Genomic DNA, 25,728 nt, shown 5'->3' on the forward strand with positions numbered 1-25,728 from the left:
CTGTGAAGTCCGTGTCTGAAGTAGTAACTAAACTAAGTTGTTTTCTGTTTATTTTACTTAAAACAATACTAGTTATGTTTACCTGCCAGCCCTTGTCTGCTGTCCTGTAGTAAGGATAGTTTTTAGTTATGTGCGTATAAATTCCATTTAGTGTAAGTTGCTTATCAGGTGCCATCGTAATTGCTTGTACTATTAGTTGTGCATAGGAATAAGGTGGCTTTGAGTCATCCTATAAAAGAAGATGAAAATGAATACAGTAAAGTTTTCTACAGCATCTTATCCATTCAGTAACGTAAGAAATACATCAGTTGTGTATTACAATAAAGCTTGAAAATATCAGACAATTCTGGAATAGATTTGCATTGGGAGATATTATGTGTTTGAGAGTTGGGACTGATGTTGATCACAAGTGGAACTTGAGTCAACAGTGTGATACAAAAAAGGCTAATGTGAATATATGCTACATTAATAGTTTCCATAGTTTCCACGTCATGGAAAGTAATCATTCCATATTATTCTGCACTATTATTATTCAATCTCAAGTGGAACACCATATCCATATTAATACCAAAACTGGAAGATACACTGGAAGTCAGCCCCCCACTCAACGTAGGATAAAACTACATTATAGCATAGCTGACAGCTGACCATCAAGTCTCTGCTTAAAAACCTCCTGCAAATAAAAGCCCTCTTCAGACAGTTATATTCCATGATCAGATAGTGCTCGCCAGTAGAAAGTTTCTGCAATGTTTAGCAGACTGCATTCTACTTCCCTGCAGTTTCCATCAATCGTTTGCAGTAGTGCCCTCTAGAGCAACAGAGAACAGGTCTGCCCCATCTTCTGCATGACGGTCCTTCAAATATTGAAAACTGCTATCTTCTCTTTTCTTGGCTAAACAGATCCAGCTCTTTCAAGCATTCCTCATAGGATGGTTTCCAGACATCAAAATTCCATTAGCGTGCACATACTCAAGCTTGTCAGTACAGCACCCACAACTTTAAACTACATTACTATGGTGTACTGAGATGTTTTTAAAACGAACAAAATATGAATGAATGAATGATCCAGTACAGAAGTGCTCAGAACAGTGACTTCCCATGATATATAGACATATTGGAATGAGTTCAGAGGAAGGCAACAAATACAGCTGCTGCTTTGGAAAACAAGTCCTATTATTATAAAGAAAGGTTGAAAGAACTTGGCATGATTAGACTGGAAAAGAGAGGACTGAGGGGTAACAAGATAGCACTCATTCAGATACCTGAATGGCTGTCCCACAGAAGAGGACAATGACTTGCTCTCTATTGCTCCAAGTGGGCAGATCTAGGAGGGGTAGTGGGCTTTTCTTCACTGAAGGTCTCCAAGCAAAAGCTAGCCATCTGTTGAGGATGTTCTAGCTCTGGATTTCTTGCATCAAGCAGAGAGTTGGACTACATTGCCTACATTGCCTTTGACTCTGTGGTTGCATATTTGATGCCTTTCCTTTTTGAAACTAACTTTTATAGGCTTTAGCATTTTCAATATTCCAACACACAGAATGGATATAATTTAAAATATATTTTAGAAAATCACTTGACAACAAAAAAGAAAATTGTGAAAGTATAATCTTCTAGCTTTATGATACTTTCACAGCATTCTGTAGCATCCAAACTAAATACAGCACAGATATACAGGATACATGTTGTTTTCTATTTCAAACTACTAAACCACATATAGTTATTATTGCTACTTTTGCTTTTTCCAACCAATACATGTCCATTAGTGTAACACAGAACTCAAGAATCAATGTTACAACATTGATTCCAATCAAACTTACCTTTGGGCTATCTCCACCAGATGCTTCTTTGTCATTTTCTGACTGTGAATTGTCAGCCACTAGATGTAGGTCAGATGGTATTACACGGCCCATTTTGTACCCTGAAGAACCTGCACCACGAGGGCTAGATGGGCAGGAATTTGCAGCACTGTAGAATAGGAAGAATATATCCATTACAGAGTATATCCACCCACAAATTAAAAATATCAAACACCCCTGGTTACAAAATAAATCATGCAATTAAGAACCTCAATCATTTCCACAATAACCCTTATAAGTCTCTCAGCATTGTGAACTTTAGTAGTTATGGGGGAAGGGATCACTGGGATCTCTTTCATAAGGATAACATTAACCGCTATTTTATGAATGTGATGTTTCTCTAACGGAATTGAACTTACATGTAAACATTTTTAGAAAACTGTTCTTCAGAGTCTAGTGCTTTACTTGTGTCTACAACAGTATATATGAAAATGGATGGACAAGCCTTAAACAAGGATGTGGCATCTCAAAATGTAGAACTACACAAGTAGGACAAGAAACTGCTCAGTTGAAACACATGGAGTACAAAATTCAATGTGGTGAGACAAAGAGCCTTGACAAAGCCTGGGTAAAAAGATCACACTGTCAAATCCAGTTTCTTTTATAGGACATAGTGCTTGGAAAAAGATATGGAGGCTAAATTTGCCAATTCACTGACGCCTTGATGAAAATACTCCATGTAAACAGTGGTTACATCACAAATCTGAATGCTCTTTTTGAGGGGAAAAGAGAGGGGTCACTCACCAATGAAGGCAGTAGTGAGTGACATATGGAAAGAAGCAGGCTTTACTTTCCTGTTACTATTAGATTAGGAAAATGTTAACATCTTGGCAGAAGTCTCACATGCTCTCAATATAGAGAAAACAATCCCTCTTAAGATCAAGAAATGTTTGATTCTACCTAGTTTTTCAAAAAATGTGGTGCTGCCCTCTAGCAAGTGTGAAGAGCAGCCATCCTTCGTTTCAACTTGGAAGCTGCGAGGTCTTCAAGCAACATCTTCCAACAGCACATGGGAGGTTTGACAGGTTGAGGGAGGGAGGTAATTATTGTTTTAGTGGTAAAGTGGTCCAAATGCTGGTTTTTAATGCCACAGCTGCATCCTCCTGCATGACTGCAAGACTGTAAAGAGACAGAAGAGTCTCCAGGCTGCAATCTGGCAATCTTGCTAGATGCCAGGATTGCTTGTTAAATATGGAAGTGGTTGCATATAGGTGCCAATTGTCACATATTAGTTTGGAATAGATATCTGTACACGTAGGCAAATCTCTCACATGTGTCCAGTGACTACAGTCAGATCAAATGGGGAACTACATTCAGGATGGTAACTTTAGGAATGCAAAGAATTGTTTTAGGTGCATATCCCTATCTTCAGTAGATTAGATTTGAGGTAGCTGAGGACACATCAGTAATGCACACCAGTTACAAAAGAAACGCTACAATGATCTAAATCCTCTTCAGGATATAGTGGGCAATGGTGAGAAGGGCAGTAAACCAATCCAAAAAATTTCAAAAAAGGATGATATAAGTAAACATATAATTTGTTTATTCTTCACAATGAACAATACCAAAAACTTTGTTAGATCAGATAATACAACAGAGGCAAAAGATCAACCTGTGGAGAAAAGGGAACCAACTGACTCCTGAGCTACGGTTGTTAAGAAGAAGAAGAAGAAGAGTTTGGATTTGATATCCTGCCTTTCACTCCCTTTAAGGAGTCTCAAAGCGGCTAACATTCTCCTTTCCCTTCCTCCCCCACAACAAACACTCTGTGAGGTGAGTGGGGCTGAAAGACTTCAAAGAAGTGTCACTAGCCCAAGGTCACCCAGCAGCTGCATGTGGAGGAGCGGAGACGCGAACCCGGTTCCCCAGATTACGAGACTACCGCTCTTAAACACTACACCACACTGGCTCTCGAAGTCTGTTTTGCTGCATGCCCACAATAGTACTGGCTTATAGGCCTATTTCAGCATTTCAAACTGAATACCTATCAACTTTATTTGTGGAAGTTTTCAGAATGAACTTAATTTTTTAAAAGCATTCAAAATGTTGACTATATAGCTTCTAAAATGTACAACTGATAAACAAATCAGCTTTAGAAAAGCACCTGCATGACAAAGACGCACCCACCCCTGAACAGGATCACTATCCAGACAACAATCAACTATTGCCAACCCAGCTATTAGATGGAGAATAAGCCCACATAATGGCTCCATCTTCCATTTAATTTTCAGCAAACACTATGGTGAGATCCAAACACACTATCTACATGTGTGAGTGGAAAGAGCTTCCTTTCATGTGCAGGGGGAAAGGCAGTATCTCCGCTGACAACAGTCCCTCGTGAGATTCTGCTCCAAAGGATCTTCAGCCTTTGGATGGGATTTTCTGGGTGGAGGCTGACACTTAATGGAGTGGAAAGCTTAAAAGTTCCTGTGTGCAAAAGGAGCAGGGATTTATATATATTTTGACCCTTGCCTACAGGTTCTCAATAGGGCCTCCACCCAATTAAAAGGAAATTAACAGCATGCGATTTTAAATTAATTAAATTTGTCTATGACAACAAATAGTTTTGAAGAGAAAAAAAGGTCATTTGATGATACATGTGCATGTCATAGAAGATAATGTCTTAGAATATTACGGTAATTCTTTTTATGTTAAACAAAGAAAATGAATGCTTTTTCTAAGATGGTGCCTGCCATGTGTAGATGGTTTTTTAAAAAAAGTACTTATATATAATTATTATTTTTACATGTGCTGCCCATTTAATAAGGGCACATTTTAGTCAGCCAATTTAAACTTACCTTCGACAATTTAGCTTAGTTTTTAATATAGATCTTATCTAGTAATATAGTTGGAGTCAATAATTTATGCAGCTCCAATCAGTACTGTGAAGATGCTGTAAGGAGGAATCTTAAAAGCCTGATTTACCCTTGATCTCTCATAATTAATGCATTTTGAGTCTTTAAACACAGAAGTTTGGTATCAACATTGGGGGGAAAGTTCCATGAAAAATATTTGCATCTCTGGGTCTTCCTTTTACCTTGTTCATATAAATGTGCAGGGTAACACACAGAAGTTCTAGTCAGTTCTCCCTTGAGAAAGATTATATGGTCACAATTGCTTCTCTTGAGATATGTTGTTTATGTTTTGTTCTGATAGGAAAGAATTTGCATGGACGAATGTTTGTTTTGATACCAAGAATCAACCAATGTGATTTTATATTTATGTGCCTCAGAAGCTGCTGGACATGCTTTATTTTGACAAAGCAACTGGAATAAAATGTGTAATGTATTATAATTTCACAAAAATAACACATGCACAAAAATGTAATTTAAAATAAAACTCCAGGGTGCCTGTAAGCAACCACACTGTGTGATTCTCATTTTAGCTACAGAACCTCACTGCCACTCCAGCTCCCCATGACCTCCAGGAGTAGCTTTTTCGGAGGCAGGGCAGTGATGAGAGATTATGGTAAGAAGAGGAGTTGGGAACACACACAAAAGTCACAGCATGTGCACAGAATGCTGCATGGACAATTCTTTAGATTTCAGCATTTATAATGTAGTGCCTTTCCTAAAAAAAATTCAAAATAGCAATGACTATTATTTTTAGTGCTGTAAAGCTGAAAAGCCTTGTAATGTTTTCGAAGTTATTTTGAATACTATTTTTAATGCTATAAAGTTGAAAAGTCCTCCCTCTCCTCCCTACAATCTGCTCTGGAGGATTGGGAAGAAACCCAGAAAAGGTATGTGGGGTGCACAGGAGCACATGGGGAAAGGCAAGGCAGGGGAAATTCTACTGCATGAACAGGGATGATCCTTTAAAGTCAATGACTTCATTGGATACAGCCCACATACTCTAGGCAACACAAAGACAACTGTAATAGATCTACAGAAGCATTTTGATTCCATACTTGTTATGTAGACACGGCAGTCTGAGTTAAAATCAACCACACACATTTTTCACTGAACATACTACTACACACAAATCATGATTCCAAAGTCTCAGCTCAAGTCACAGTTTTGCCACCTTTGTGGTGCAAAACCAACTTAAATATTCTTAAATGTACTCTGCACATTCTAGCTGCTTAAAATATTTTGCAAATGACATCCAAATTGCCTTTGCATCCTTGGTAAAAATGATTTAGTTAAATTGCAATTAGAAATGCCTGTATACCCAACTTTTCTCCCCAAAAGAGATCAATTCTTTGCAAGTGTTCTAAGTGAACGCTCACAAAGGATCAAGACCATACAAGCGATCACTTTCAGCTCTTGCAAGGAACCAGAGTCCTCTGCCATCTCATCCCCTTCTCCTACTTTAGGGTCTCAAAACTTACCCAGGGCAGGGATGTGGCAGACATTTTCCCACATCCCAACCCAACCTCCAACTGGAGAAGGCACTGAGGGTCAGGGACACTGAGAAATCCCACAGAACAAAAACAAGAAGGACATGCAAGCTGGAACTAATACTTTTCTTAATCTAATACTTTTGATTTTAGTATTTTCTTTTTGAAAGTGTTACCATAAAACACAGCATTGCATTGCATCCAACTAAGTCACTGCTTAAACAGAATGACACAGTGGAATTTCCCTTCCGTTCCTCCCCTATGTGCTTCCCCCTCAAATCTCCAGAGTAGATTTGGGGGTACAGGGAAGACGGAGAAGTTCAGTTGTGTTGTTTGACTCATGCAATTGCTTAACTGAATTCATAGAGATTAAGATAGTCAACACAACAGAAACACCTGTTTGTGAGATGTTGGCTGACCATTATATAAACAGAAACACCTTTGCATTTGTGCTGTTAAGACTTTTCGTCTCAGCAATTTTTCACATCTTAGTCAACCATTCCCTACTAGAGAGAGAGCACTTATTAGAGGCAAAAAAGATAGCTGCTATAAAAAAGATCAGATGAATTTTCCCACATTTTAATTAACTGAATTATCAATACAACTCAACAAATTATGTATAAGCTTCAAACAAAATAAATAAAGATGGCTTATTAGAGAGATGGTCCATGTTGTTAAGTGACTTTGAGCATGCCCACCACCCATATAAAACCAGCTACAGTGGTACCTCGCAAGACGAATGCCTCGCAAGACGAAAAACGCGCAAGATGAAAGAGTTTTCCATTTTTTGAGTCGTTCCGCAAGACGAATTTCCCTATGGGCTTGCTTCGCAAGACGAAACGTCTTGCGAGTTCTTGCGAGTTTGTTTCCTTTTTCTTAAAGCCGCTAAGCCGCTAAGCTGTTAATAGCCGCTAAGCCGCTAATAGCCGCTAAGCCGCTAATAGCCGTGCTTCGCAAGACGAAAAAACCGCAAGACGAAGAGACTCGCGGAACGGATTAATTTCGTCTTGCGAGGCACCACTGTATTAGGTTACTACATAGTCAACATTTATCGTCGTTCTTAAACTCAATCTAATGTTCCCAGGAATCCCAGCAGGTATGAATCATTGGTTCACAAAATGTTCCAAGTCTGACAATTTCTAAACACTCACATATTGAAAGCCAAACTAGACACAACAGCAGCAGACCTCTCCTTTTACATGCAGATTTCCCCCAATCATGTAGTTTAGGAGCAAAGGGGGCATGTGAGTGGGAACTGCAGAACCTTCCTTCCATTTCCACCGTTAAAATTCCCTGCTCTCAACCATTCAAATTGTTCTCTCAGCCAGGCTCCAGTAGCAGAAGCAAGCCTGGCTGGGAGAAAAAGCACTGGAGGGTAGTGGCTGCAGGAAGTTAAGTGATCCTGGAAGGTATTCAGACCACTCACCAGCATGCCTCTCTTCCTCTTAAAATTGAACCATCTGTCAGCACCCACACTCTTGTTAGCATCTTCCTAATCCATCAAACTAGCAGCACCAAAAGTAAAGATGCTGGAGACTGGCCCAGGCCACAGTGGTTTAGATCTGAACCCTTGAACCAGAAATACTTGGCTTGGATCCTCCAGAGCCTGAAACTCAAAAGCCTGAACCCACCCAAGGAAGTAACTCTCTTCATGACAGGAACCCGAATCACAATGTTGGCCCACCCATCACTACAGGCAGTTAGCCCAGAGAAAAGTGTTATGAGTGGAAAAGGAAGAATGCTGGGCTTCAAGCTAAGAGTCCTGCTGCTTTAAGGTCTTCTACACCTTAAGGAAGAGAAAGTGCTTTGGAAGCTGATCTGCAGACATAAAAGGATTTAGTTCAATCCTAGCTTTTGTAGTTAGTTTGCTCACTTGGAGCTTTCCATGGTACTGTCTTGCCCCATGGGCGTACTATCAAGGTAAGCAAAGGGCATCCTCTCTTACCTACTTTATATATAATTGGGGCAAACCCACAATGAAAAATATGTGTCTGAAACCATCACCTCTAGTTTGGCCTTGAGCAATCCATAGTACTGTAAATTCAAGTAAGACCAGCACAATTAGGTGGCTGAAGAGAACGTGCAAGTCTACAGTTTATTCCCAAGTTGAGCTGAGCTCCAGGTATTATTGCACAAATGAAAACTTCAAGTGATGTATTACTTCGTATTAAATTCTGTGGTCCTATATTAATTGTGCATGCAGTATCACAATGTCTAAATACCTGATGGTTCCTGTGGGAGAAGGGAGAGGGCTGATCAGGTGAGCCATGTTGTCTGGAATGTTTATTGTTAGGGGAGAGATCTGGGGTTGCACAGGTTTCACTGGGGACTGCGGGGACTCCTGTTTTTCTCTTTTTTCATTGGATAAAGCTGTAAATGTTATCTTGATGTTTGTGCTGGGAAACCTGAATGTACATCTGTAAAATAAAAACAAAATGCACTTATTAATTGGAAGAGTATAAATTTTTATTTGCATAATTTCATCAGTATTACTTTACTCTAATAAAATGTTAATTGTAAAGTGTTATTTCAGGTTACAAAATGAGCAATTACTATTTGCAGTTTCTAAAAAGTCTTAACACAGAGAACTGAACACACATATAAAGACCAAAACTAGCATTCACAGAAATAGCATAGTATCATGAAAAGCTAGGTTTGAATCAAAAGCCTTAGTCCTACACACTGACCTAAAATTGGTTAGGAAATGATCCATACTTCATAAAAGGGCATACATTAAAAACCTCAATAACTCTTCTTTTTCTTTCTTTTTTTAGGTTACTGTCCTTTTCTCTAGTTTCTGGAGAAAATTTCAAAATACAGTACATAGCGTCTTGGGGTGTGTATGTTATATTCTGGGTGGAGGGGTAGTGTGTAAAACTGAAATCACATCTAGTCAGAACAACCCCCTAGAACCACTTCTACATGAAAAATCTTACCTGCCAGAGCCAGTGTGAGATCTCACAGGGTCACCTGAGATATTGCAAAACATCCATAGCCTACACAAGAGTTTCCCAGAGTCCAAGGTTGAGAAATTAAAAGCTTTTTCCATGCAGGAAAATTCAGCAAGCAAACAGCTTTTAAACTCTCCGCCTCGCATGCATTTAATTTGTGTGATATCAGCTGGCCAGTTGTCAAGCGCATAGAACTGTGATTGTGCAAGTTAAATGTGTGCAAGTTGTGATCCTACAGTATGGCAGGATTCCAACCAACTTGTTCAGCTGAGATAACTCTGACAACCAGGGGCTGCTTGAAACAGTTGAATGTCATGGGGTGGAGGAAGAAATAACTGTATAAAAATGCTGTGTTCTTTATTCCTGATACATTTGAAATCTGCTCTTTCAGGGACATAGACTTAGTTTGTTAAAGCTATAATTAATCGTTATCCACATTAGTCAATAATATAAATACATACACATTCACACAAAATAGCTTTCTTATCTGAATATTTCAAAGGATATCTCCAATATATATTACACAGTTACAAAGGTACAGAAATCAGAAACCAAAACAATCCAGTGATTGGAACACCTACGAAGGTAACAAATAATGAAAAGCATACCCCACCCCCCAAAAAAAATCTCCTTCTCATAGTACTAGAACTCTAGGTTACTCAGTGAATCAGGGTAGGCTCAAGATGGATGACAGTGCTTTTCACAGTGTTTAACTATGGCAATGGTAATACTGTGTCAGATGGCTTTAAAAGGGAATTAAGACAAAATCGTGGAAGTGAAGTCTATAAAAAGATATTAGCTATATTTTCCTAGTGGTGCAACAATAAAGCTGCTAGCACATTTGCAAAACCAGCAGGGTTGTGAATGGTTTCAAATGGGATGGGGGACCATGTGTTGAGATTCCTGCATTGCAGGGGGTTGGGCTAGATGACCCTCAGGGTCACTTCCAACTCTACAATTCTATGATTCTATGACAAGCAAACGGACTCAGGTTCAGAGGCACTATACCAGATGTTGAGGACAGGCAGCAGGGAAGGGTAGCCCTAACTGAAGCCCTAACTGTGAGCTTCCTAGAAACATCTGGCCTCTGGAAGCAGAATGCTGGACTAGATGGAGAGTTGGAGTGATCCAACAGAGTTCTTATTTAGACTGAAAATAAGATGGACAACCAACTCCTCCATAGACTGGACCAAATTTCCTCCCTACACTATATGTATTTATTTTTACAAGCATTGACACCCCACAAGTTTAGCTTATACCAATTTTTCAATAAAAATAATTTCAGGCCAACAGCAACTAACACCAATTGAAGCCACTTCTGGAAAACATACTTCACTTGCCAATTACAAATCCTACCATACTTTGCAACATTAAACCATATAAAATTTAAACCTCCAAGGCTACCAAAGAAAAGAGCTCTAAAGAAACCAAACACAGCATCCTTGCACAGACTGAAAGGAACCCTGAAAGAAATCTGCCTGCAGGCAGTAGTTACTGTAGAAACCAAGCTCTTCATCGTTTTCCTCCAAGCAGAAGACACAAAAGAGCTGGAAAGCAGGGATCGATGGGAAGCAGCTTATAAAGCTGCTTGTCACATCAGCTGCAGGAAAACCAGACACTAATTCATTAAAACTACCCATGTAATGCCTCTGGAATTTGAGGCTCCATCGTCTGCGAGTACAAAAGAAACTCTGCCTATGGAAATGCTGCACTTTTAAGTATTTGGCATCTTTCAACACAAAAGCTAAACACAGGCTGGTTGTGTGGTCTCTAAATTTCATCTTCAACCTGAAGAACATGAATGAATATAATTTGTCTGGAAGAAGACTGCATGTCTACACTTGCTTCAGATTTATAAATGGCTGTTTCAGCATCTTAAACAACTTACGCCACTTTGAAGTAATAGAACAGTTGCTTCAAAATCAAGCCAACTTTCCCCCTTTCAGTTTATTATTATTTCCTGCTGTTAAATTAATTCATATTGTAAGCAGAAAAGGATTTTCTATTCTATAACCACTGTAAGTATCTATGTTTCCATGTGAGAAGGTCAACAAACAAAAAGCTGTGCCCTTCTATTAGACACTTACCCAACTTTTCATTCATATGCAAGCAGGTAGGTGTCTCTTTGGTGTAGTAACATTTAGCCCACATCACACCATTCAACAGCATACATTTCAAGCAACCACTTGTAAGTTTTGACTAAATTTCTGGATAAACACTTTTTTCTGTCAGAAAAGTTCTCATAATACCAAAACGAAGACAACAAGCCAGATGTTTTTAGGAGTATGAAGGGTGCATATAACTTGGCATCTTCACCTGAACACAAAATTAAGGCTATATACTGAGATAATGTGGCTGTGTTTACTGTGATTTGGAGAGTACATTATTTATATCCCACCTTTTTTCCATGTATGACATACATACAAGGCATTCATTATTCAAAAAGTCATCTGAGAGAAGACTTTTTTCCTTTTGGTATCTGTATTTTATCTTTTAAAAAAATAGTGATCAGCCACTATTTCTTGCCAAAGGCATCTCAAAGCAACTTACAACCAACCAACCAACCAACCAACCACCCACCCATATAGATACGTTAAAATGAAGAAGAAGGAAATACTATTATACACTACCCTAATTTTCAAGCAGTGAGAGATTCCAGGCAGGGGTTCCATGCACTTACCCAAGGCTTGGTTTCCTGGAAATAAGAGACAGCAGAGACTGCGGTGTCTTTAGGGTATTTGGTTTATTTACACATATATGCAACCTGAACATAAGCTGGAGAGGCTTACAGCATTAACAACACCCCAAAATTTATTGTTTCTCCCATAGTCACAGGCTTGGATTCTAGCAGAAATCAAGCATGTCTCTCTCCCAGCTTCTGCTGCTGCCAGGTTCTGCCCGTATTGGACGTAAATTGCTTTTATGTATCTGCTGGTGCTTTAAATTGTTTATATATATGCGGTTTTAATTGCTTTTATTATAAAAGTTTTATAATAAAAGTTTTATACATGTAACTGTTCTGGTGTGTTTTATACAAGCAATTGCTCCACATGTTTTTATTGTATTCTAAATTGCTTTGGGGTGTGTCATGGGAAGTGTTCACAAATGAAATAAATAATAATTAAAAAATAATGAACACATCAGATTTCAAATGGTCTCCCATCCAGCCACCAACCAGATCCAGACCTGCTTAGTTTTGGATGCCTGCCTTGAGCGCCTTTCAATTAGTGATTGAAAGATCAGTCTTTTTCCAGTCAATATCACTTTCATATGTATTCAATCATAAGTCCATTCTTTTTAAAAAAAAACTGCACTAAAATGCATTGACAATATGCATTTTGTGTGTATTTTTCTGAACCAAAACTGCACTGCAAAATATGGCAAAGTATGCAATGTTCTGATTCATGTATCAGTGAAAGAATGGCAAAATAGGCTGGTTCACTCTGAAATGCTACACCAAACATAATTCTCCCCATCCAACTTCCAATGCATGTATAAAATGGGAACATAAGAAGCCAAGGACATAGGCTGGTAGGCTCATCTGTTCTAACTCTTGATGCTAATTCCATCTAGTCCAATGTTTTATTTAGACATGTTTACTGTAGCTTCTGAAGGGAACAATAAAATTAAAAACATGGACTATACTTCAAAATACTGCGATTCTATAATGTGACTATATTGTGCAAATCTTATGCAAGCCATTTTGAGAGCCTTTTCTTACTACAAAACGAGATATATCAAATCAAACAAACACACTGTTCAATTCATGGAATTGTACATTGTATGCACTCTTACTTCTGAAGGAGGAGGAATCTATGAATGATGCAAGCTGCTGCAGTGGCCAACATAACAACAAAGCAGTGTTGTTTTCAGCAATATACAGCACAGGTTACGGCCTAATTAATCTGTAACCTTTTAGTTCCACACTCTCCTAGACAAGCCCAGTCAGCATATGGTCCAACAAGATCAGCATATCACTTAAACTTAACAACCCATGAAGCAGTGCACCTAAGCATTCTTCAGATTAACTATTAAGAGCATCTACTTTTCAACAGTTTTCTAAGCACATCATTTTGGACATTTCCCTGCAGATTTGCTACTTTGACATACTGTACTTAAAACCTGCCCCACTGAAATCTGATTAATGCCTGACAATAAGAGCAGACGAACCACTCATTTTCAATAGCCTCTCAAGTCCTATGCCAGTGTCTCCCAAACCTTGAGCTTATGCCACCTTCGTGAGCTTATTCTGTATTCTACCCTCACCCCAAATCCAGCATTATTAAGTCTGTTCCACAGCTGGGTGTGCGGAGATCCTTGCATACAGTAATGTACATGCAACTTGCTGGTGTTTACAAAAATCTGCGGACTGCAGAACTAACTGATTACTAGCATTAGAAAAGATAGCAAGCCATATCTGATACTTCCTAAAACAGGAACAGGCAATGTGGTGCCCTCCAAAAGTTTTGGACTCCAACTCCCATCAGCCACAGCTACATGGCACAAATGGTAAGAGATTATGACTACTGTAGTCTACAATATCTGGAATGCACCACACTGGCTATCTCTGTCCTAAAACCATATATAGAACACCATTAGAACAAAGCAGGTCATCAAAGCAGTCAGAGGAGAAGCAGCCATCCTCACAAATCCAGGGAGAATCCTCTAAAAGCTCTTCTAGCATTAATAATACCAATAATACTAATACTAATAGTTTGTACCCTGCCCATCTGACTGGGTTGTTCCAACCACTCTGGGCGCCTTCCATCTAATATAAAAACACAATATAACATCAAACATAAAAATCCACCCATGTCTTGACACCTTTTCCAGGCCAAGCCCACATTGGGAGAATCACTGCTTTATGAGGCAGATAATATCAACCAAAGCACAAGAACCTGCTTCCTTCCCTGCTAGACCTCCACACCAGCAGGTGTGCTGCTAGTGTGGCAATGGCAAAATGCAGCTGACTGGAAGTGTGGCTGGCAAAGGATAAAGTCCTACCTTGCTGAAATGGCAGCTTTGTACCTCTAAGATGGTACAAAGACTTACATTCAGTACCTCAAACTGCTGTCTATACGAAGGATTGGTGTGCAAGAATCTAAGCACTTATGGTTAATGTTAACCAAGCATATAGTACAGTCAATGAGCCAAGCTTTAGGCTGCCCCAGAAAAGGGGGTTGTATGTATCTAACTTATTTATGTTAGAGAGGTACAAGGTACTCACTGGAGAACTATCCAAGGTTTAACATGAGAATCCAAGTAGAGAATGTAAAATTACTTAGCAAAAAACAATCAAAATTTCAAGTAAACAGTGCTTACATTTATCTTAATGACAACTTGTTGAAACAAATGAGGAAATCAATTGTTATTTTTTTAAAGAAAAAAATCAGTGACACCATCTACATTCTGTTAAGAAATACAGATGGACATCTTATGTAGGGTTCAGTTCCAAGAGATTATAGTTAAGATTAACCAAAATTTGTCTGGGTTCAGACAAAGCCTAATAAGCTAATAAAAGCAAACAACCAGGGACAGCACCATAAAAATCCAGACACGGTAGGCAAATAAACAAAATTAAAATGATATTTAAACACTCAGGAAAACAAAAGGACCTTTGCTCCAATTGAAGATAGGCACAAGTCAAGCTTCCCTGGAGGTGTGATTCATTGAACAGGGCACAAAAGTAACCCATTCTCCAGTTGCCACCTATTGCATCAGTGACAGCAGAACTACCCCAAAAAGGACCTTAATGATGACCTTAAGGCATGAGCATGCTCATATTGAATAAAGGTAAGCATCAGTACTTTGACTCATGTCCAGTAAGGACAGGGAACCAGATATATGTCTCAGCATCAACAAGGTTTCAGCCCCAACACCTGGTTTTCAGTTAGCACTCTCATAGCAGTATTTTGCTCTAACAGCAGTTTCTGAATTCTCTTCAAAGTCAATGTTATGTATAGTCTAACCATTGTGATAGTCTAACCAGGAGGTTGCCAGGCATAGTTAACTGAGCTAGATTCCCTCTGTACAGGAAGAATTCAAACTTGTGTAAGGCACTCTGTGCCCCTGCCTCTCCAGTTACAAAGCTGGATGGAGGACCAGAACACAAACCTGCTCTTTCAGAAGAAGGGAAAGTTCACCCAGAACAGTTTCTACATCACTAAACTGGACAAATGAATCACCTACCAACAGCACCTCCATCTTCTCTAGACTGAGGACCATATTAGTTGTGATAGTTTCAGCCAGCACAATGAGTACCAGTAAAGCAATGAGGCTCCCCCCCCCGCAAGACCCCAAAACCAGCTCTTGGGGGTCAGGAGAACAACAAATGGGGGGGGGGGAATTGTTCCACTTGGCAAACAACATTGAATTCCTCCAAGATTGTTTATTGACTCTCATTCAGTCTATAATCAAACCCAGATGCTGATCTGGTACTTACATTGCCTTCCTTCAATCAGCTGAAAATGAAAGTAGTGCTGGGTTTCACTCACTTATTGATGGCACTTAATATATAAAACAGCATGTGGGACAAGATGGAACCCTGCAGGACCCTATAACATAAATGTCCTTGAACCAAGCTGTAGCACCTCAGCCCCACTTTCTAGAACTAGCTGTTCAGATAGGAATAGAAACACCATAACATTGTATCCCAAATTTCCAAACTGACAGTCTGAAAAAAGAAATTGATTTCTTTTTAAAAACATAAACATAACAGTTTTTCTGGAGGAAAGAAATGTAAATGTGGCTTCATTGAACTCAGTGGGACTTTGTTTCTGAATCAAGATGCTTAGGATCATGCTACATAGTTTCTTGGATTATTGAAACAAGCTTAAACAGACTTGCATTCCACAAAACAAACTGCTCTTTGAATTTGCAAAATTCAGTATGTGATCATCAGAATGTTGTTGCTTTCACACAACTGAAACTATAGATTTCAAGACATACAGAAGCAAACACGTTAGGGAGAAGTCCGCAAAGTATGGTCTGAAGACATGTGAGGCCAGTACTTAGCTGAAGCTAAGGTCAGTGCCTGAATGGAAGTTTGGTGATATATAAATGCAAATAGGGAAATAAAAATTGTGTCTACATTTTTGTTATAGTATTCACAGAGTTGATAGCAAGTAGCAATACCTACCTTTACCTTTATAGCATGCTATCTATAAATAGAAACCCAGGACTGCATAAGGAATGTTGAGATAAGATGCAGATTCAACAGCTTCTCCTTTCAAAATCACCCCAAAACCAGAATCACTATTTTCTTCTTTGGAGGGAAACTACAATGACTACAAAAATAGCTTAATAATTATTATCTCTTCATTCACTATGCAGTCTGTGTGTCATCTACTGATTATTATGTGAATGTCAATGTCTACTCCTCCCATGCAATGCTGCAAGTCATTCCAAGACAGAGAGGCAAGCCCAGCAAAACTAAAGTCAACAGGTATATCCCCACCAATCTAAAGAGTAACTGGAGAGAAAAATTAATTTGATGGAAAGAGAAAAGAAGTATGCTGCCACTATATTACCACTCATGCTTGTTTACAAGCTCTGTTTACAAAGTTTCTGTTTACCAGAAACAACACAAACACATCTATGAAAGTGTGTGCAAAACTAAGTGGGACTATAGTTGCCAATGCTATTTATTGTATTTAACAGAAAATTTCTGCTCATGTTATGTGACATAGTGCAATGGGCAGAGCTACAGTGAAGGCTGCCATCATGTAACCTCTCCTATAATTTTCAGGATCCAGCTACAAGCATCAACAAAAATCCAAGTTCCTCCTTTTAGTAACACTTCCTGCTGCTGCTTTTGTTGCCCCAATTTTGTTTTATGACACCGATCCAGCATTAGTAGCCTCAGTCATTACCCACAATAGATTAAGTAAGGTGATCATCTGTAGCTTATCCTCCACCCTTGTATGTTAATAGGGTTGATGTGAACCCCAGCAGCACTTTGAAATACAGTGGTGCCTCGCAAGACGAAAATAATCCGTTCCAAGAGTCTCTTCGTCTAGCGGTTTTTTCGTCTTGCGAAGCAACCCTATTAGCGGCTTAGCGGATTAGCGCTATTAGCGGTTTAGCGGTTATTAAAGGCTTAGCGGCTTAGAAAAAGGGGGGGAAAGCGAAAAAAATTGCAAGACTCGCAAGACGTTTTCGTCTTGCGAAGCAAGCCCATAGGGAAATTCGTCTTGCGAAGTGCATCGAAAAACGGAAAACCCTTTCGTCTAGCGGGTTTTTCGTCTTGCGAGGCTTTCGTCTTGCGGGGCACCACTGTATTTGCAAAACATCTTAGCAAAACCTGAATCACTTTACAATCCATGCTGCCTTCATCATGACTTAGTTAACACTCTTATAGTGCAACCCTGTAACACTGGTTTCTTATTTATAATACTTTTTGAGCGGGTGGGACTCTGTTAGGCTACTGGGATACATTGGGTCCCTTCCATTACAATATTTACTATGTAATATTTCAACTAGGTATCTTTTGTTTTCTGTTTTATTTTATTTCCTGTTAGAACTCAGTGCTTCACCAATGCATCTCTTTTGTTTTCTCCTCCAGGGCTCTCTGATAGCACAATAAGGAATTTAAATTAATATTGTGGGGTCCCAATTTACCATATGTCTTTGAAAATTGGAAGCTCATAATATTTGTTTATAGTTAGAAGCTGAAAATGAGTCTTCTGGATCCCGATAACAGATTGATATATTGTATAAGAAAGAAAGTAAATAGAGGTTTAAACTATACTGTGAATGAAAAACTAAATAAACCAAAAGGAAGACAGGGAGGCACCAGAACAGGAAACCACGAGAAGAAAAGACCTCAAGGTGCACAATGATGCCCAATGCATTTTAAGTCAGAAGAGCTTTACCTTAGAACAACTAAAGCAGTTTCTTCTGAGGAACTGTTTAAAACTGTTTAAAAGAAACTTGTTCAGTTACCATTAGGAAAATACTCTTGAACTGAAATCCACTGGACTCAGATTGATTATAGCACACCCTTGAAGTCACATCTACCGGTATTCTTCATATGCTTAGAATGTAAGTGGCATATGAAAGGGCACAGAAGTCAGTTATTGCAGTTTGTAGAATACATGCAATGGCAATGTATTAACCAGCAAGCATCTCCTATGAATTGTGCCAGATGTCAAATAGTAAAAGCATATTTTTTTTTACTATTTAGTAACTACATTTTAGTTGATGCACAGCAGAAGTTATTCCATGGGATTCATAGTCTGTTACAAGTTTTTGATCTTGTTTATAGCAGTTGAACACCAATGCTGTTCTACACATGCTGTTCTGTCTTGGGAACAAAACTGATGCCTAGTGTTTTAAACAGAGTATTCACTAATGGGTTTAGATCAGATCTCTTGCCTTCTGTAAGTGTCTAATGTTCAAGAGCAAGAGGCTATCACCAGCTGTTTCTGTTTTCAGCATGATAAAGGTTTCTGTTCTCCTGTATTAGAAACTTATTGATGTACTACTCTTTGGGAATCCTACATTGTATTTGTTAAGAGTCAAGCTACACATTTATACTGGATTTTTGCGATTGATTTTTCTTTTTTAACTGAAATGTAGTTGTAAGTTCATTTTGTATAGAGTAGCATGTGTGTTCTTTCAAAGGGGTGTTTAAATCTTCCCTTCGTAATTTTCTCATAATACCCACTCCTAAACCCATCACTGCTGTTTATCCAATAGGAGTTGGGGGCAAATTAGAAGCTCCCTGCAGCTTCATTTCATTTTTAAAAACATTTAATAAATCAGACATGGATTTCCCATTTAACAGGTGGTTTGACCCCAAGACAAGTAGTAAATTGAACCTTTCTTCAAATTCTTAAGCAATCCCTCCTAGAGGTTCTATGGCTTACTATATCACAAGATTAGAATTCTCTGTTCATACTACCTATGTTGAACCAAAACAAATCTTATCTCAGAAGGAACCAAATTTTAAAAATCTGCCACAGTATAGTAAGATTTATTAGTGATTCACTGGCAATTGTGCCTATTCCTTTTCTCAATGAACAGAATTTGGAAGCTAATAATTCATAAACCGACTCAGGTCAGTTTGTTTACATACAATATTGAACAGACATGCTAGTAAGGGCTAAATCAGAAGTTGTCTACAGTATAGAACTGGATTAAACGAAGCAGGGTAGAGACTCTTCATCTGAAAGAGGTACATCTTAAGCTAAGCATTTCTAAATATTATTGTTCTTGAAAGACTCCTTATTGTGAAAATATTATTGCTATTTGTATTTACTGCTTAAATGTATACGTTTGCATGTATTTAAAGTGATAACTACTCCTAAAGATAAGACACAACACATCACTGAGACTTCAAATAAATACCATCAAAACCAAGAAGCAATCATTGACATCATTCTTTTATTCCAGAAATGTGTGTTTATTCGGAAGACATGTACTGCATAAGCACACAATATTTTAGAGACTGAAACATGGAACACCAGTTTCTTATTTCTACTAGAAGACTACACATAACAGTATATATAGTCTGACTTGGACCACAGCTTTGTAACCATCTGAAAATCCACTCCTAAGCACTGGGGAAGCCTCTGGAATAGTATTACATCTGGACAGCAACAGGGAACTGACAAAAATTGAGGGGAAGCAGAAGTGCTGTCCGCCATGTTGCAACTTGAGATCCCAATCTCTATCTAATGTTAATTCTACAGCAGTCAATAGATATCAATCATTCATGTTTTTATTACTAATGCTCAAAGCAGTGATAGCCAACCTTTGGGGCAAGTGTGTCTATAAGTCCAGTTCACAGTATAAGAGAGTGCTACTCTATTACACACTAATGAATAGATGCAGTCCTCCTGGACTCCAATATAATTTTGATTCTAAACTACAGAGAAACTGTTGCAAAGAGGAAGCTGGCTGGAGTGCATATGGCATAATCACACTTGCAATCTTTCTGCTCCTGTCCAGATGTGCAGATGTCTGCTACTTGAGCCACAGGTTGGCCACTTGAGCAATAAAGGATACAACTTTAAACAATTCATTTATAAATAGAAAAGTGATCAATGTGTATACCTATTAACTGCAAGGCCTCCACCTTAACTTTTGCTGTGCAGTCAACAACTACTTACCATACTTCTCAATACTTACACATTTTAGATATGTATATGGATTGAAAGAAGGCTTCCATCTTTCTATGTTTTAAACTATAGTTTCAAAACCTAGAATGAAGACACCCCAAGCTGTGTTTTAAAATTTTATTATTTCTAAGCTGACTTAACTGCTATGAAAAATTAATCTGAGCAAATTTTAAAAATTATTTTAAGTGGCCAATACTGGGTTTCTAAGGTATCCAAACAGGAGGAGGGAAAACACCTGAATTTGCAATAGGGATTTGTCAGATTGGGGATTTGCCAGTATACAAACTGCTTCCTCAAAACACAAACACTAAGCAAGATAAACACCACGGCTTGTGTGTAAAACAACTAGTTACAGTCTGAATCAAAATTTTCTGTTTAAGATAAACAAAACCTGCTATGTAACCACGATAAGGATACATGTAACTCATAGCTAACATCTCCATTATCAATTTCTGCTAGTACTGTATTCCGGCAGATAGAACAATTCCAGGCTACTCATTGGTAGCATACACATTTGAAAATAAGTATTTTTACTATAAAGAGTAAAAGCAACTGAGTTAGCCCAATATGCTAACCAATATGTCACAAAATAGATTTTTACTATACCTTCTTTAGGGTGTGGGACAACCATAACATTAATTAAGGTCAAATCTCTGAGTGTCAGACCAAAAACTCCCAAGAAAAAAGAAGGATTGGTGGAACAACAAAAAAATAAAAACCCCCAAACATGGAATGTAACACAGAAGGTTAATGTGAATTTCAGATACGTAACATATGAAAAATATACAAGCTAACTTAAAGCTCCCTAGTTCACAATAAATTTACAATGTGTCACTTTAAACTGAATCTCAAAGCAGGATTGCTTGTCTACAAAGAGACTTCAAGTGCGTAGTACACTAATGTAAAACATTGCTTTGCACTGTGCACAAGTTGCAAAATGAGCTGTATGACTAGAAGTAACGAGAATTAAAATCCAGGAGTTATTTCTAAGTAAACATGGTAAGAAGCAAGCCACAAAACATAATTTGGAACTCTTGCACAGCTAAGCTATTCAAGCTCCATTTTCATAGTTTTTAAACCAATGATTATTAGATTTAAACAAGATCTATGTCATACAACTTTGTAAAAACCTTATTTCTTGGCAACAGAATTCAAGGTTTCTTTATATGCCTTCACATTATAAAAGGATTTGATTCTACAAGCTGAAACATGAGCTTAACTTTCCTACTGAAATGAAAATAAGTTTTGATCAAACCACCAATATTTGTAAGCACACTCTTTTTCAGCATCAAGATATAAAGACATTAAAAGCTGTTGAGCCTAAATGAAAGCTGGACTAACTACTCATAGCTAAACAGGCTTTTTCAAAGTCTAAGTAAACACCACTGATGAAACCCTGGCAAAGCTCCTAACTGACTTCAGTGGGGTGGAATTTCACTCCAGGTCCCTTGGTAAGCAGATCTCAAGATTACCTAAGCACTCATTCTGAAGTTAAACAAGATTAAGATCTCTTATTATTTACAATATTCTACAAGTCTGTCCAGTACCACATAAGAGACTTTCAATGTTTTATTGTTTTGCCTATTGCCCTCAATCCACTATGAGTAACAGAAAGATGCTAGAAAACTGCTTAAAAGTGATGAAAGGATCAAACAAGGAAATTGCACACAGGCTGAGCTGTTCAAGATGAACATAACTAATCACACACCAGGTTACTGGACCAGACCTTGATTTTATTCTAAGTCCATCTACTTGAAATTTTGACTGAAATCACCAAGGCTTGTATCCAATTAAATACATTTGGAATCAAGTTTATTGGGGTGGAGGGAGTTAAAGAAAGAAAGAAAGAAAGAAAGATGAAAATCTCAAATAAACTATTGACAATAAAATCAGCTGTAAATTCCACATAATTACACATTATAAGTTAATAACTAGTTATTTCACATAAATATAGCATTATCAGTGTGCTGCTTAAAACGGAATCAGTCTTAACATTTGCATATTATTTCAAAAATTCTTTTGCAAATGGTAACTCAGTGTAGGTGATGAACTATGTTACACCATTCTCAGACACACCACAGATTGGAATGCTGTGACATGTCACTAACACAGCTAGCTACATCCTGAAATTAACATTTTAAACAGCATTTTTTTTCCTTGAGGGTGATTTAACCATTTAATGACTTTGAACTTTCCCAACTTTTGGGGGGGGGGGGCTTGCTATTTGTGCATATAATGCACTGAAGGAAATCATGACAACAATAACAGATGTAAACACAGAGCAGTCTTATTACAAACCACGTGTTACCTGACTTCCTATATTCCTAGATTTGTAAGGTCTTCTGAAAACTATCACAACCCATTAAGCTACAAAATTAAATAAAGTATTCTCTCAAAATAATCACAATGAACAGACCAAGTTCACAAATGTAATGCTTAAGAGAATTTTCCTCACAAATGAATATTCAGATTCACAGTGACAAATCATCAGGTGTGGATTGGAGGAGAAAGTATCATTTCAAATTTTAAAATTAAAAGTTACCTGCTCCCATCACTCATTATAAAACTGATTTTTCTTTTACATTACAGTATATTAAGTACATGAAGCACAACCATGGTTAAAAACAATGTACAGTATTTGTGCCTTCCTAACAGATTCCTTTCAGTTTCAACAAAATAACTCAACAAGGCAAAGCAGACTATTTGCTTTGCTTTTCTGTATCGTTGCCAACAGTATGAATGGAAGTCACGGTTGACAGAGGTCAAACAAGTCATTTAACTGTATTGACAATACAGCATTATACACAGAAACATAACTAAGCAATGGTAAAAAGTATTGAAGTGCCTAAAAAGAGCTGACTTAAAACAAGTGTTGCTGGGGCTTTTTTTTATTTAGAAAATTGGTTAACAAGCAGTATTATTTAAATACCTCCGAAAGCGATTGTGTTTCAAAAAGGATGTTCCATTAATATTTCCTAATCGATATCATTTCAAAGCAGCACATTTCTAAACCATACCACACTTTCTGAATTATTATTATTATTATTTTTAAACCCCGGAGTGACATTTTAGCCACAAGGCTTTTGTATCACGAGGCATTCTTGTTCAGAGCACGGAATGGAGGTCTGTAGTGCTTCGTTTTCCCCTTGGAAGACACGGAGCCTCCTGTAGCATCGGGGGAAATACAAATCGATAAGATGACAGATGTGCGTGGCTTGAAAGGAGGCTCTCGCCCCGATCAACGTTGCGGGCAAAAGGGGTTATTTGGTCGAGGGCTGTGCAGCCTTTACGACTTAAGCCTCGAACCAACACGAGTTACATCCAAATAAATACACCGCCCGGTGGTGGAGGGGGGGGCTGGGGTATATATATAAATCATCACGGCTCCAAAAAGCGCTAGGAAACCGGGCGACCGACCACGCGCGATGCCCACGCCAGCCGGGCAGAAAAGAAACCGGGCTCAGGTGCGGCTGCTGCTCCTTTGCTGCAGACACCCTTCAAGCCTCCTTGCCCGGGTGCCGCGGCCAGAAAGAGCCTTAAGGCGTGGTGCCGTCCCTCCCTTTCCTCCGGAGCGCCTGGCGGAGAGGCCTGAACCCGCCTCTCTCACGCCCCCCTGACTGACACACCGGGAACGGGGAAAGGGGGGGGGAGAAAGAGAGAGAAGAAAAGAAAAGGAGGTCACAGTGGCGCCGGAGCGCGTGTTCCTTCCACCCGTCCGCTTCGCACGCACCGCCCGGTCGTCCCTCCCTCTCCGCTCCGCACTTACACTCGGGGCAGCTGCAGCGGCGGCGCCCCCCGGCGCTGGAACACCCCGTCCACGAAGACGCCGTTCTTGCCGAGGCAGCGCAAATAGAAATCGCCCCCGCCGCCAGACGGTACAGGGGCGGCAGGGGCGGCGGCAGCACCATCGGGCTGGGGCCCGGTCCCATCGGCGGCGGCGGCGGCGGGGCCGGCAGTGCTGTTGGCGGCGGCCTGGGCAGGCGGGGCCGTGAAAATCTCGAGGTGCCTCCTGGAGATGAAGCTGGAGTGGCCCATGCTCACGTCCACCGAGCCTTGCGAGGAGTTGCGGCCGATGGTCACCGAGCGCTTCTTCATGAGGTATTCGAACTCGCGGCCCTCCAGCCGGGCCACGGCCGCCGCCGCCGCTGCCGTCCCCGCCGCCATCTTGGCCGAGACAGCGCGCGGGACCGAAGGGGGGCCCCCCTCCGTCAATTCCCCCCCCACCCTGCGCGCGCGCGCCCCCCGCCTCCCCCACACGCCGCCCGCCGGGCCGGCCCCAGACACCGACAGACACAAGCAGCGGAGTGCTACCGTGCAACGCACACTTTCACGCAGCCCCCCGCGTCCGCCCGACGGGCGGCCGGCTCGGCCAATGGGAGCGCTGCACGCCCATGGAGCTATTCCGCACGTGCCAATCGCAACCGGCGCCGGGACCAAGCGCAAGGCAGCAAGGTAGATTGTGCCTCAGAACAGACAAGACAGCAAGGCAGGCGGTAGAAAAACGCGGACTGGATTATATATAGATATATGCACACTGTATATGTTTTAATTGCTTGGAGCGGGCGGTGGGGAATCAGATGCCTGTTACTCCTTGCTCCGGGAACTGCTCTCCAGAAAAAGTGAATAATATCTTACGCTTGTAAACAGATATATAAATTTCAGAGGCAACTCATATCATCTTCAGTACTGTACATACATAAGCATGCAAATCTGAATTAAGCAAAGGAGGCAACTTTCACTGTTTTCTTACTCAAGGGGAAAAGTCCCATTCATATATTTTTGTAGCATTCAACTTCATATACACTATCCTTACAAACGGGATTCCTACACACAGTGTCATCTCCCGCCCCCCCGTCCCCGATTATTATTATTGTGGGAAAGATAAGGGCAGTATTTGTGTGTCACCCTCAGCTCCATTACCATTCTGATAGTTCTCACTGGAGGCAAATAACCAAACAGATTACGGTATTTGTGTCTCATTCTACACCGACTAATTACAACATATTACCATTACCGTTCTTCCTTTTCAACCTACTAGAGATCAATTCTATGTCAGACTAGCTGTAGTGGAACGCATGATTGTCATGCAAAAAGGTCTGACGTTCAAGCTAATGTGACCCTAGAATGCGCCAAAGATCAGGCACCTATCCCAGGTCACTCATTGCCTGCTGTAGACGGAGGAGAAACTTACAAGAGAGAGAGAGAGGTTTTGATAAGGGTCTCAATAACGGCAGATGCATGCAGATGTTGATGGTCCTTGAGCTATTCTGATCCACTCCTAAACCTTTTGAATGTTAAAATTTAAGACTAGCACCTTGGTGATGAGTTGTGTTCCTTATATACCTAACTGCCACTTTAGTCTCAAATTTGTAATGTTCTATATACCATTAATACCAAAGTTTTAAATAATTTTCTCACTGATTCAAACACTTTCTCTCTGCAGGTTGCCCAAGTGT

General features: G+C 39.6%; 1 protein-coding gene across 2 annotated transcripts in view; it reads right to left on the bottom strand.

The window, feature by feature from the left end:
* FOXK2 (forkhead box K2) overlaps positions 1-24,459 on the bottom strand; it is a 31,510-nt gene extending 7,051 nt beyond the window's left edge. Inside the window, exons 1-4 of one of the 2 annotated variants that reach the window (XM_080993793.1) lie at positions 24,039-24,459; positions 8,421-8,615; positions 1,818-1,965; positions 83-229 (exon numbers count right to left, since the gene is read on the bottom strand). In XM_080993793.1, coding sequence (XP_080849919.1) covers positions 83-229; positions 1,818-1,965; positions 8,421-8,615; positions 24,039-24,436 — 888 coding nt within the window. In that variant the 5' untranslated portion in view covers positions 24,437-24,459. The remainder of the gene's footprint in view (positions 1-82; positions 230-1,817; positions 1,966-8,420; positions 8,616-24,038) is intronic. The other variant, XM_080993792.1, reaches the window with a different exon arrangement.
* Positions 24,460-25,728: the final 1,269 nt, after the last annotated feature.

The sequence above is a fragment of the Podarcis pityusensis genome (genome assembly GCF_964106645.2).
Source record: "Podarcis pityusensis genome assembly, chromosome: 2".
NCBI lineage: Eukaryota > Metazoa > Chordata > Lepidosauria > Squamata > Lacertidae > Podarcis > Podarcis pityusensis.